The 13,543-nt window shown below is 36.6% G+C and overlaps 1 protein-coding gene across 2 annotated transcripts in view; it reads right to left on the bottom strand.

Annotated features, from left to right (window-relative positions):
* The window catches only part of MYOM2 (myomesin 2), a 75,803-nt gene that overhangs the window by 36,293 nt on the left and 25,967 nt on the right, over nt 1–13,543 (bottom strand). For both annotated transcript variants that reach the window (XM_074538177.1, XM_005489164.3), the window contains exons 11-16: nt 12,997–13,158; nt 10,954–11,095; nt 9,161–9,360; nt 8,418–8,471; nt 5,760–5,887; nt 2,644–2,827 (exon numbers count right to left, since the gene is read on the bottom strand). In XM_074538177.1, coding sequence (XP_074394278.1) covers nt 2,644–2,827; nt 5,760–5,887; nt 8,418–8,471; nt 9,161–9,360; nt 10,954–11,095; nt 12,997–13,158 — 870 coding nt within the window. The remainder of the gene's footprint in view (nt 1–2,643; nt 2,828–5,759; nt 5,888–8,417; nt 8,472–9,160; nt 9,361–10,953; nt 11,096–12,996; nt 13,159–13,543) is intronic.

Below are 13,543 nucleotides of genomic sequence, written 5' to 3'. Positions count from 1 at the left end.
AATGCCAAAAGCTAATTAAAAAGTAGCTAGATGAATGTCATAGAAGCATAGGAACACTGGTTGGATGGGATCTCTGGGGATCACTTACTCCCTCTAGCCCATCACTGAGAGTGGGATCCTCACCAACACAAAACTGGTGTGTCAGTCACAGATTTGTACGAGTCTTGAAACCTTCTGACAATGGAGATTTCACAGCCTACCTGCACAACCTTTTCCAGCAGTGCCCTCTTGCACCTTGCACCTTTCTCGTTAAAAGAATATGTCTAGAAGGAATTTACTAAGCTACAATTTTTGGCTCTTGCCTCTATTTGTCATTTGACAATGCTGAGAAGTTTGACACCATCATCTTTGTAAGTCTTCAAACTAAATAAACATCTCTCTAATCATTCACATTCTCTAATCCCTCAATCATCTTGGTTGCCATACAGACCTCTCTGATTTACAACAATCCCTGTTGACTAAGGAAGCCAGAACTGGGAAACAGCACTCCAGGACCAACCTCAACACCACCAAGAAAAAGAGGATAAAGCTTCCTCCAATCTGTTGACTACAGTTCTGTCAGTGTACCGTAGTATGCAGTTTACTTTACATGCAAAGAAAGTTCATTGTCAGTTTACACCGATCTAAACAGATGAATGTGCATAAATAGAACCAGAAATATTGAGATCCAAATGGAAAAAAAAATCTTAGTAAGAACCAGCACACAGTCTGTACACTATAATATATCTCTCTGAGCTTTCACAATGCAAGAAATAAAGCAAGGTCTCAACCTAACGCATCAGGTTAAAACAAGCACCCAGTACTCGCCTTTTGAAGATATTTTAGTTTCCTCAGATTGATACTGCAGAGAACTGCAAGCATCATGAAACAAAAGAAAGGCAGCATGTCTTCCACTTAGTCTTTCAATATTAAAAAAAAATAATACTTAAATACTTTGTGCAATAAACTTGTAAGGTCAAATGGATTCAGTCTGATAAATGTACCTACATTTAGGCTTTTATGTATGTCTACAAGCACATATTCTTGAGCTGCCTCTGTAGTCAAAGAGCTAGGGCTCAACTCAGTTACACAAATAATTTAGGGCCATTTTGGACCATGTGACACTTCTTCATGGAGTTGTCAGACATGACTCAGGAGATAGTACCTACAGTCCTCTGGAATGGCAAACTGAAAGCATTTGAAAAAGATGTCAACTTTGGCCAGTTAAACTGAGCCTTCCATCAGTGCTTGGTAGGGTCCTGAAAATTATTCTTCTCACCCCAAAAGAGAGACTCTACAGCTGGGTGACATGGGGCAACTTATGACAACATCAGCCAGCTTATATTCCAGGCTCCAGTTGCCACAGTCAGAGCAGAAGCATATACTGCACCTGTAGATACCTACATCGAAACACCTAAATTGAGATTTTAACCACAAACTGAATATTCATTTACCACTCAATTAAATTGCATGATTTTAAGTATCATTTAGGATGGCCTAGGATGTCCCAACCATTCTTTAGTTTCTGCTCATAAGGTACCAACAGTCACTATGTAATGATTTCTGCCCCCATGAAGGTGTCCCTGTCACCCTTAAGAATATCAAATGACACTAAGTGCAGGCAACTAAAAGGAGCCAAGTGTTTCTGATATATTTTAGCTCAGGTAGCAAACTCTGTCTCTGAAAACAGTGCTGATGTTTCTCTTTAAAATAGATTCTTCTGCATTGTGCCTAATTTAAAGCTGTGAGTTATGCAGAAGGTGTTGTGTTAACCTCCAAGGGATAGCTTATTTTCTGTACTAAGTGCAATAAATACAGTGTTTTTCTTCCCTACCTTGGGGAATGTTGAACGGTTTAAATAATTTATATGCATTAATGAGACATCAAATCAAGAATATATGAAAGCAAAAAATGCTTTTCTTTGTCATGTAGTCACAGATCAAGCTGAAAGTATGGATTGTATTTTTAACTGCGGTATATCAGATACTGTAAATATTTTATATATTACTAGAAAGTGCACTAGTAAGATATGTGCACTTAAGGTGACAGTTATTAATACATCAAGCTGCTGTGTGTGGCTTCTGTAAAACTGCAAAAACAAAACAAATATTTCAAAAACAAGATTAATAGCCACTCCCTAAATTTTCATTTGTGTTTTTGAATGTGACCCCAAGATAAACACTTCATTTTCATTTGGAAAATCACCACTGAATATGTAGTTGTATCTTTCCCTGAAGTCTGCTCATCTGTATGACAGAGGAATAGTGCACTACCAGCAATTTGCAACTCAGAATACTAAGAAAGAAATGAAAGGCTACCTTATCTAGATGAAACTGTAGGGAATTAGGTAGTATATAATTACCTGAGCCAGCAAATATAATTATCAAAGTTAGTGATTAACCTATTTTTTGATGTCACATTAATAGAACACTAAAGAGCGAATAACTAAAAATAATTATACTGATTATTGTTTTCAGTAGCAAGGCTTGTGATCACTAGGAAAATACAGGGAAGTCTCTAAAATTTAGAATCTTGGCTTTTTTAAATCCTTCACAGAACTGAACACAAATAAAGTCAACTACTATTATTATAGTTATACTCTCATTTCCAGTTTGCAAAATATCTACAGTTTTTAATATTAATGTCTTGCAATTAATACCTTACCAATAGTATCTTGTGGTTGAATAGGTTCTGTGATTTCAGATGGATCACTGATGCCATTTTTATTTGCTGACAACACTCGGAAAACATATGGTTTTCCTTCTGCAAGGTCAAACACTGCATAGCGAGGAGATTTTACTGCAACCTGTGCATTGACTCTTTGCCAACTTCCACTGCCAACCATGGACTACAAAAAACAACAAAAAAGCCATGAATCATTTCTGTGAACTGTCAAAAATTGAACATATTGCTGTATTGCATCCTGTCATGAATTTATTTGAGAGCTATGAGAGAAGGATCACTCTCAAATGCCTGACTTAAACATATGCAAATTCTCATTGCTGCTGCATTCCATTACTTCACAAAAAGATCTGAATAGCTCATTGTCTCCTTGCCTGTCTCGACTTCAATACATGCACACTTGTACATACAGCCAGCTTTCTTTCAGGGCTGTGACTGTCAACTGTGATTGGCCCCAAAGAATTACTCACATGTCCTGCAAAACTCACATGAACACCTAAAGGTTTGGAGTCAAGCAAACAAGCCCTAATCCAAACTCTGCAGAAAGGTAGGGAGGGAAATGTTACTTTACTCACCATTTTATTTATTCTGTTGGGTAAGGTCACGTCTCCTAAAAGCATTCATCAAATAAAGTAATTACTTTTGTGTATTCTCAGTGCAGCGGCTGAGCTTATCATCACCCCAACTGCACATGGAGGAGAGCCAGAAAATCAGTACTCTGAGAAAAGTCTGCTGTCCATTCAATTTCCCACATAAACTGTTACTCTAACCAAAAATTAGTCATGGAATCTTTCGGAAATTTCAGTAAAACTCAAGTGCCTAATAAATAGATTGAAGAAAATTTCTTTGGCACGTAGATAGGTGCATAGAAATTACATGTTTATAAAATTTTGGAACATAAAGTCTGGGAGCAAAATCTGATAGACTTTGTGAATTTCTTAGAGAAGGAACAGTGTTTCATAGGTGCTTGGAAACTACCCTACAATAGACAAATAATAATAATAATGCAAACAGCTGGAGTCTATATATCAAAATCTTTCTCATAGGTACTGAACCCACCGAGGGTTCTCAACAAAAAAAAAAAAAAATATAACATCAATTTTCTTCAGAATAAAAAGCTTTAAAATATGAAATAAATATTATTTTGCCATACATTTTACTTCTTGCCATAAAAAACATAAATTTCTTCTTTTCACAAAGAATCAGCATCGCATTTTGTTCTGCGGTTTGATTTGATTTATCTGTCAAAAAAGTATTTCAGGAGAACATAGAAAATTCATTTCTTTTTGTGTCTCTTGAAGGCTTTACAAATACATTTTTATTCTTCAGGATGGAATCTTCTTTATTTAAAATAAAATAGAAACTGTTGTGAATTAACAGATGACAGTGGAAAGCAAAAAACAAACATTCACCTATGAACTGACTAAGCTGTTCATAGATACCAGTTATTTATGCAAAAATATTTTAGATTCAGGTATTAATTAGTACAATGAAGCTCTTTTTTCTAATAATAGCCTTTCTGTCCCTATTCTCACTTTCCTTCAGTAAGTCTCATGTTTAAATGAGACTTTTTTTCATCATTGTCATTTACTGTGTACTTTTTCTGGAGCTATATAAATTTATTTGTATAAAACAAGCAGACACTGTATCTTTTCTAATTCATTCTTAGAATGAAATCATCCAGCCAGATGTAGGTGTCCACTCAATGGAAACCTCTGAGCTTTTTATCTGGGCTTTTCTGCATATTCTGGAACTAATAAGGTGTTTCCATGACAAGAGCTGGTTCAAAATCCTTACATCGATATTCCTGAAATGTACAGATAAGCAAAGATATATGTAAGTGGGAATAAATGCAAGAAAGAATTATATTTTATTATATAGAAAGATAAACTAGATACTTATTTCTATGAAAATTTTCATTACTTCTTTTGAATCTATATGGCAGAGTGGGAGAAATGGTCACACTTGCTGGAAAATTTAACCAGTGAGTGGTGTTCACTTTATATCAATTTGTTCAACATCCAGCAGGTAATGATGATGAAGAGTGTATAAATGGCCTATGGAGTTCTTTTGAAGTGGAGGGGTTTTTTGTCTGTCTGAGAGGGAAAAGACAAGCTGGGGGGCTGCAAAAAAAGGCGTGACATGAACAGGACAGCTGGGGAATAAATTGTTTAGGGATGTGCAGAATTTTAGATGTGCAAAGAAAAAAACTTGCGTAGTAAGGGCCTGAGAAAAGGCTGTTACAATATTCATGGTGCAAATTGAACGTGTGGCAGTTTTATGAAGAGGTTTAGTATTTGTGGACTGGTAAGAGGGTGCATGTGCTAGAGGCATAATTCATGAAAACTAAGTATAGCTTGACCTGAGTTTTAGAGGTCAGGTATGAGGCCCATTTTACCTATGACAAAAGCTTTGTAACAAGTTGCTCTAACCCAATATAATTTAGAAACATGGTTCAGGGAGAGATTTATCTAAATTTTATTCACTTAGGTGGATGAAGAACAAACTTCTCCTACTGTGAACACTGAAGTCCCCTTTCAATTCAAAGAGAGGAGGAAGGCAGCCACAAAGAGTACCAGGGACCAGTGAACCTGAGACAGGCATCTGCCTCTTTGCTGACCTTACAGGGGATAAACTGGAAATGTCAGTGTATAGTAGATGCTGCCATTAGCCTGCATAAAGTGAGGATCAAATTATGAGTTACTGTTTATTCCTTGTTCTATCACAGAACTAACAGAAACTTCCCTTTTTTACAGAGAGATTGAAAACTTACAATTGTGCCTATAGGATTGTGAAAACTATAGATGTTTCTTTCATTTATTTTCTTTTTTAACCGCTACATACATAATTATTTGTTCCCATTTCGACAGCAGTAAGCAAATAGCATAGGGGAGCACTTTTCTCTGGTCCTTGAATTTCAATGCTCATTAAAACTTGCAGTAAGACATTTGATTATCCATGCTTCTCTAATATCCCACTTCCAAATCCTGGAAGACCACAGTTTTATTGCCCATTCTGCAGATCTGAAAATGGTTTGAGTGTGACTGCCCACAGCAATGAAGCACCTTTCAACACAACACCATTATACATTGCAGTACCTTCTCAATGAAATACGTAAGTGGCTCCCTGCCACGGGGAACAGGTGGATCCCAGCTGAGTACAACATATGTTTTGCTGATTTCTGAAGCATGTACATTGGTGGGAGGGCTTGGAATCTGAACATCCCCTGTAAGATTAATAAATGCAGCAAGTGTTAAACAGCAGATTAACTCCTGGGTCAGCATTCAGGGTACAGCTCATCTTTCTGATTCAACTTTCCCACCCTGCACTGCAATGCTCAGCTATTAGGGGCTGTGATATCATCTGTGCAGTTCACCTGATCACTTCAATTAAATTTTGGTAAATAAAACTTAAGTATTAATAGCTAGTTACTTACTCTTTCAGTAAAGGTCAAATGTGCTCCCTGAAATTCTTGTGCATTTGTCATACATTTTTCTTTGATCACATTTGAATTACTTCAATCTCCTAGTAAAACCCTACTCACTATATTCCAGCATTTTTTGATCAAAGACAGAAGTCTAAAGACTTATTATGAGAAATTAGAATTTTAAAAAGTAGCTGGAAGAGAAGTACAATCAGAAAAGAAGCTTTAAAACAAATAGAAAAGTGGAAAAAGGAGCAGAACCTATTAGCAATGTACCCTATAACATAATGGCATTATCAGCTGTATAGTCTAAAGCATTTCTCAAATCTGTGAATCAGAGACACAAAAATATGTCACCAGCCCTCTGGTGGCTCTAACACATAGTGTGGCCTGATCAAACCCCTCTCCCTACTTACTCTGCAGTCACCAGCAGTGGTAGAACCAACCTGCCTACCCGGGGCCAGCTCAGCCTTTCATGGTCCTGCTCACTGACTGCAACATGAGAAAAAGCTGGTTCTGCTATCCAAGGAATTGCAATGGGGTAAAACAGCACCAGATGGGAGAGTGACCTGTGATGGTCCTGTGATGGACCTCTACACAGGCACAGCTGCACAGCCCTGAAGAAGCTTTGACTTGGTAGTAGGTCAGAAGTAGTAACTCAGCAGGCACCTAAAAATGTTTCTTTGTGGCTTGTGATAGAAAAATAAAAAATCTTTTTTCTTTTGAAGGTCATTTTTTCTACTTCTCAGGCTAAGAAAAGAGCATATATCCTCTAAATGTTTGTCTTTAAAAAAGAGAAAAATATTTCAGTAATAATCTCTAAATCATGTCAGTGATATTTTAAACTATTATATATATCTGTAGAATGAACCAGACTCAAAATTTACACTAAATATTATTTTATCATATATAATTACCAAATCAAAACCAAACCTTTTTTAAAGCAAACTGACATATCCAATGAAAATTTATTTCTCACAATGCTTTCTATATTTGATTTCCTACAAATCTACTTTTTTTCTTTCAGAAAGATACATGAATCAGCTGAGTTTAAGATTAAATTGACGACATATAGTCAAGAAAATTAAAATAATCCTTCACAGCATTAAGAAAAAAGGCTTCCAAGTGACTTCAAGTAACAAAATCTCAACATGTTTTATTTCATTCTTACAAAACAAAAGCTTCCATACTTTGTAATGATATAACATGGTGGTACAGAATGGCTGCCAGAATGGGATATCAGCCTGCACTAAAAGGAAAACCACCTGTGATCTGTGAGATTGCTCTTTCAGAAATAGTCTCCAATCTTGCAAATGAAAGTAGTGATTTACATTAAAAAATTATATTTCAATATTTATACTCTATTAAATATGAATATTCATGTGACAGAAATGCAAATATCATTATTTATGACTATTCCATAGTGGCCATTTACTGGACCTGATCATTCTAAGGCAATCCTGAGAGCAGAAGAATGATCTATGAAGCCAAACAAGACAGCCAAAAAATCTGATATTGTTATGTGCCTCTGATCCTGTAATACCCATATCAATTAATTTAGGGTACTATTACAAAAATAGAGAAACTTCATCTGTCCTGCCCATGCACTGGGAAAGCCATTAAATGTCTGATTCTCCTTCAAACTACATTTGTTCTCAGACACATTTTTTTTTTAATTTTGATCCAATGTAGTTAATAATTTTAACAGTTTAAGTGTAAAGAAGGTCATTATTCAAGTATAAAAGCCAAATCATTCCACAGAGAAACAACCAAAACCAGAAAAAATTCAAACTTTGTCTCAAAAGTTGTCAGGGATCTCTCCAATTCTCCTGAGGCAAAACATTACTTAGTCTATACTTTTAACCTTAAGAATAACCTCCGTATTCAGGTAGATATATATTATTTAAAGAATTGAGATGGATTGTGCAAGTTTTTATGAGAATGGCAATAACTTGCTCAAATAGTCAAAATCAGGCCAAAAAACCTTTACTTAGCTCCAGAAAGCTAAGTATGAAAGAGAGGAAATATGAGCAATCAAATGGGCATTTAAATGTTCAGCCATTTAAGTCAGCTTAGCACTAGTAAAAGCAAAAAGGTGAGAAAATGCTGTTGACATATAAAAGTTTTGCTGTTGACAGTGTGATGTTCTCCATCTTTTTAGTCATCACTCCTCGCTTGTGCTCTTTCAACCTTGCAAGTCATAATGTGGCTTTATTTCTTAATATAGAGACTTTATCACTAGATGGATTTCTTTTCAAGTTATGTTTCTGGCTATGATGCAAAATTCCAGGAGAATAAGCAGAAGTAGTGAAATTGCAGAAATGCTACATACCTTCAAGGTCATCCTTACTGATCACAATCTTTCTCCCTTCATCCACATGAACAACTGTTGATCAAAATATTCAATTAGTTTCTCAAACTAGTTCAATATATTTACAAATTATTGTTTTTCATGTGTTCAAAAGCCTGTATACCTCTGTTTCTATAATGTTGTTATTAAATCTTTCCCCAGATAGAGTCAAATTCAAATCATATACTGGTTTTTCACTTTCATAGGAAAGCAGGGCATGATAGGACAGTACTATTCAAAGATGTTCTAAATAGCAAGAATCATAGTCACAGTAGATGGATTTGAGGCAGATTAGTAATCAATTGTGTCATGAAGTTCACTTTTTTAATAGGAATTAATCATAAAGCATACACACACACATAAAACACATGTAAAGGAAATCTGAGCATATTCAGCTCAGATTTTACAGGCAACACTGGGGCAGTGCTTTAAGGTATTCATAATTACTTTAATTTCCCTCTGACTAAAAGGAGCACATGAAACAGAAGGTGTGCAGGTACATGATATACAGAATCTGCACAGGGGTTTAGGACAAGGCTAAATCAATAAAACTACTCCCCAGGGTAAGCTGGCTTGCTCTATTCATGAAGAAGCTCTCCTAATGCTACTTCACAGTCTGTAGTGAGATATTCAATCAAAGGAAGAAATAAACTCTTCTCCTTAGGTTAACTGGGAAAACAGAATCCTAATTTATTTTTTTTTTTAAGAAGCCTTGAATAACCTACTTTGTGTTCTCTCCAGGTCAAGGGGGTCAAGCGCTGCAACTGGTTCAGAGGCTCGAGAAGGCCGGCTAATGCCGGCACTGTTCACTGCCCTCACACGGAACACGTACGACCGTCCCTCTTGAAGACCAGTCACAGGATACTTGCAGACTTTTACAGGAGCATCATTGCACTGGACCCAGTTCTCCAGACCTACTTCACATCTTGGAATAGCAGAAGGCAGACTTTGTTAGTATCACCTCACAATAAATATGCCCCATGATACCCACACCAGGTCAGAACCACAGAAGTCACCTTTGCTAGGCTGAGGAGCTAAACCATAAACCTCATTAATGAAAGTCACACACTTTATACACTCTTCTCTGGTCAGAGATCAATTCCCACTCCGTTCATATTTTTTTCATAATGCAAAGATCATTTTTCTTCCATGGTCTTCGGCCTTTTCAAATCTATCTGCTTCCCTTCTGTTTGGTTTTTCTCCTTGCCATGTAAAGAATAAATCATTCACTTTCATTTTTAATATTCATCCCCACAGAATATGATGAATTTGCAAGATTCACCTAATGATTTTCATTTCTTCTTTGTCATATTTTCAAGTAAATTTCTTTGTGTCTTTCCCTCCCAAAATGACTGAGCCACAGGGTATGGAAGTCATCAAGAAGAAGAGTGATATTCTCATACTGACTCCTTTGTGAGTACATATACAGTTTGTGTCCTACTAATATAAACTTTTGTGTAGAAAACTCTCTGTTGCCCTGACTGTACCAGAAAAAAGTAATGTCATGATCAAGATCTCCTTGGCACTGCAGTGATACAAGCAACGTGTCAAAAGGCACATCTGACTAGATTATACACAATATAGGTGAAATACTCCTATGATCTATGTACTGCATAAATTGGATATAGATGGTAGAGTCCCCAGGTCTCAAGTTAATTTCCTCATACTGACTGCCATTCATAAACCTCTATTTTTCCAGTTATTCCCAGACAGTTATCTTTGAATTACACCAAACGACAGGGAAGCAAATAGCAATGAGCTGCAAATGCTGCTTTTAAGTGCACAGCAGTATACATGATGAAATAATTTCAGTAAGGCTTTGCTGACTGACAGTTTCAGACACTAAGGATCAGATGATCTGCTCTGGCTACAAGGAGCAAGAACAAAACATAAAAAACAGTGCTTGGATCCCCTGCTCACCAGCTGCCTGCACTGAGCTGAACCCCCAGCAAAGTGCAAAGCTCACTGAGGGACAGAAGCCTGCCAGTCTGATTGAAACTGCCAACTCCCAGGAGCCCAGGCCTTGAACTCCTGATATACTAAATTTATATGAAAGAAATAAAAACATAATGTAATAACTCCTAGGTTTCAGCTTCTGCAGTATAGAGATTAAAGAGGCTAAATCTAATTCAAGATGCCCATGAATTCTAGCTTTTAGAAATTAAATACTGTCAGGGCTCATTCTCTGATGTGCCCATATCCATACTATTGAACATTTTAAGCATATGATAAAAGGTGTCTGCCTGCAAATATTACTTGGAATGGCTTCCAGCCCCTGCTAATTCCCAGACTATGCCCAGAATGGCCTGTGAAAGTACTAAATCATCTGGGCCAAAAGTTTGCCAGGGAACAATCTCATAATTTAACGCAGTGCGTAACTGAGTTTCAGTGCCAAGTGTCTGTAAAAATACATCCAGAGAACACATACATTGAAAGGATATAATGGTATTTTTTTCTCTTCAGTATATACATATTTCTGGCAATTAACAAAATCAAATAAATGCTAATATTTACATACTTGTCAACAAAATATCCAATAACAGGGCTCTCACTGGTTGTATTCGGTGGTTTCCAGGTAACAATAACATAGTCTCTGTTAGCATCATGGCATTTAACATCCATCGGTGCCCCTGGTGCTCCTGCGATCAATGTATCAGCATCTGGACCACAAATTAAAACAAATTGGTTTTGACCGAAACTCCTCTGATATACATCAAAAAGTCAAAGAGAATATTTTCAGTTCATTGTGCTACTTGTTTATATGAATGGAAGCCCAAACATTTCATGATGTACTAATTCACTACAATAATGATTCAGAACCATAATGTCTATATTCTTATACAGACAAAATGTTCAAGGATATTTTTGAGAACAGAAAAGTTTTTTAGGAACCAAAACCATCTTGTTTTTCATGAGAATTAAAAGCTTAACCCACCCATGTGTTTTTGATGCTCTGTCACACTGAAAGCTGTGACTCAGTGTGTTACCAATCAGACCAAGGTACTCAATAAAAAACATGCAGATTAGGAAAAAAATCTCTTTAAGAATGAAAAATTTGCAAACTCCTGGAACATTTATAATGCTATGTTTTATTTACAGTCTTAAATACCACCTTTAAGATACCTTTTTGCAGCTTCATTTTGAGAGATATTGACTAATCTGGACCTACAACTCCTAATGAAATCTCGTAACAGGTAAAGTTCTCTCCCTTCAAAGGAAGATTTCTATAACAAAAAAATACCCTGTAGAGAGTCTAAATTTATAGAGTCTAAACCCAATCAGTCGTGAATTAGTTTCTGCTCAGTATCAGATCACAGCCCCTATAAAAAAAGGCAAGAGAATGGCCAACAGACAACACTAGAGACTCCAGAGGACATGGCACAAGGCCAGGGTCCTGGGCATGCAAAGGCATCACATATAGTACAAAATAGACAAGAGAGATGCCTAAAATTTAGCCATCACTACAACAAAAACTTCTAAGAAAGTTTTTTTATATATTAGAGGGTGTTTTTCACCTGAATAATGTCTTTTGTGGAATGTAACCTGAACAGAAATAGCTTTAGCAAATTGATCTCATTTTCCTAATGAGATCAGGATGCCAGAGTGGCTTGTTCAAGACATACTGCAAAGCTGATGAAGCCCTTGCACTACTCCTGTGAGGAAGCTGGATTTCAGACCTCTGAAAAAGACATTCACTACCTGTACCCCACACAAACTGTCTGGATGACACTCCCACAAGGCACATATGTTCTAATATGTTTCCAAGAAGAACAAGCCTTAGAATTAATACAGCTACAGTGGCCTCAGTGGGGCAGTTACAGTTTGCCCACATCAAGGATGATGTCCAATGTCTTCAAGAGAGTGAAAGAACTGCTCAACCAGAAATATTTTTATCTTTCAATGAAAAAATATAAAACTGAATACTAAGTTCTGCTCACAGGTACATGTAGAAGTTCATTTTTACTTCACTGAGAGCTGTGCATGGAAATGTGATGAAAAAGTCTAACCTTTATTCTATTTTAATACGTTTACCTCCTTTTATCTATGTCTCTTTTGAAAACTGTATTTCTTCAGTCAGCTAGTTTCTTACTGGTTAATGACATGACTATGACTGGTATAGTGGTGGGAATATTTCTTTGGCTTTCTCCTACACATATCCCTAAGACCAGGCACAAGATACAAGAATGCCCAACAAGGCTCATTCCCAATGTCTAATCTCTAAAGCCAAAACCATTACAGTGAGAACTGATTGTATGCAAAGATGTTTATTTCCTACCAGGAAAGGAGGTGAAAAATAAAGAAATAAGTTGTTACTTCACAAGTACTGTTTCTCCGTTTCTCCAGGAAACAAAATGTCATCAGGAGCATGCTCCTCTTGAAGCTCCCCATTCATGTGAGGTGACTGGTTTTTAGTGCAGACTACTATATACAAATGAAATTACTATGAAATTCCACAGGGCTAAATATCTTTCATACTTCAGGTATTAAATGGGTCTTTTTCATAAAAGTAAACTGCATAATGTTTTTTAATTTCTCCTCAAGAACCAGATTAAAAGTTTACCTCTTACAAACAGGAATGCACTGCATTCACTGATTCCACCTCTTGAAACCACGCGCAGGGTGTATAAACCTTCATCATCTTTGTTCAGATGAGAAAAGGAAAGAGCTGCCTGGCCTTCTCCAAAATACAGCTGTGTCCACTTGGAGTCCTTTAGCAGCACATCTGGAAGAGAAGACACATCAGACACGTTAATATGCTGCTAGAACAACCTTCATCCTAGTGCAGTTCTCTGCCAACCAGGGACACAAACTAATATTTATGCCAGTTATATTCAGAATTATAGTGCTTTGGATGCCATGGAAACTCTACAGAGAGTAAGTTGCATCTCTCTAAAATTATTTGATCAGTGACTTTTAGAGAACATGAGGTCTAGTAATACACTATGCAGTGCCAACCACAAAATTCCTATCACTATTCTTTTGAATACACTGAGCGACAAAAATGTTACTCACATTTAGAAATACTAACACGAAAACCTGCCAAACCCTATAATGAATGCAGGGTGGGACCTAGTTTCATTTTTAATAAGTTTTGCTTGCTGTTCAGG

Source organism: Zonotrichia albicollis, chromosome 3, assembly GCF_047830755.1.
Source record: "Zonotrichia albicollis isolate bZonAlb1 chromosome 3, bZonAlb1.hap1, whole genome shotgun sequence".
In the NCBI taxonomy this organism is placed as follows: domain Eukaryota; kingdom Metazoa; phylum Chordata; class Aves; order Passeriformes; family Passerellidae; genus Zonotrichia; species Zonotrichia albicollis.
This window is presented reverse-complemented; position numbering and strand designations above follow the sequence as displayed.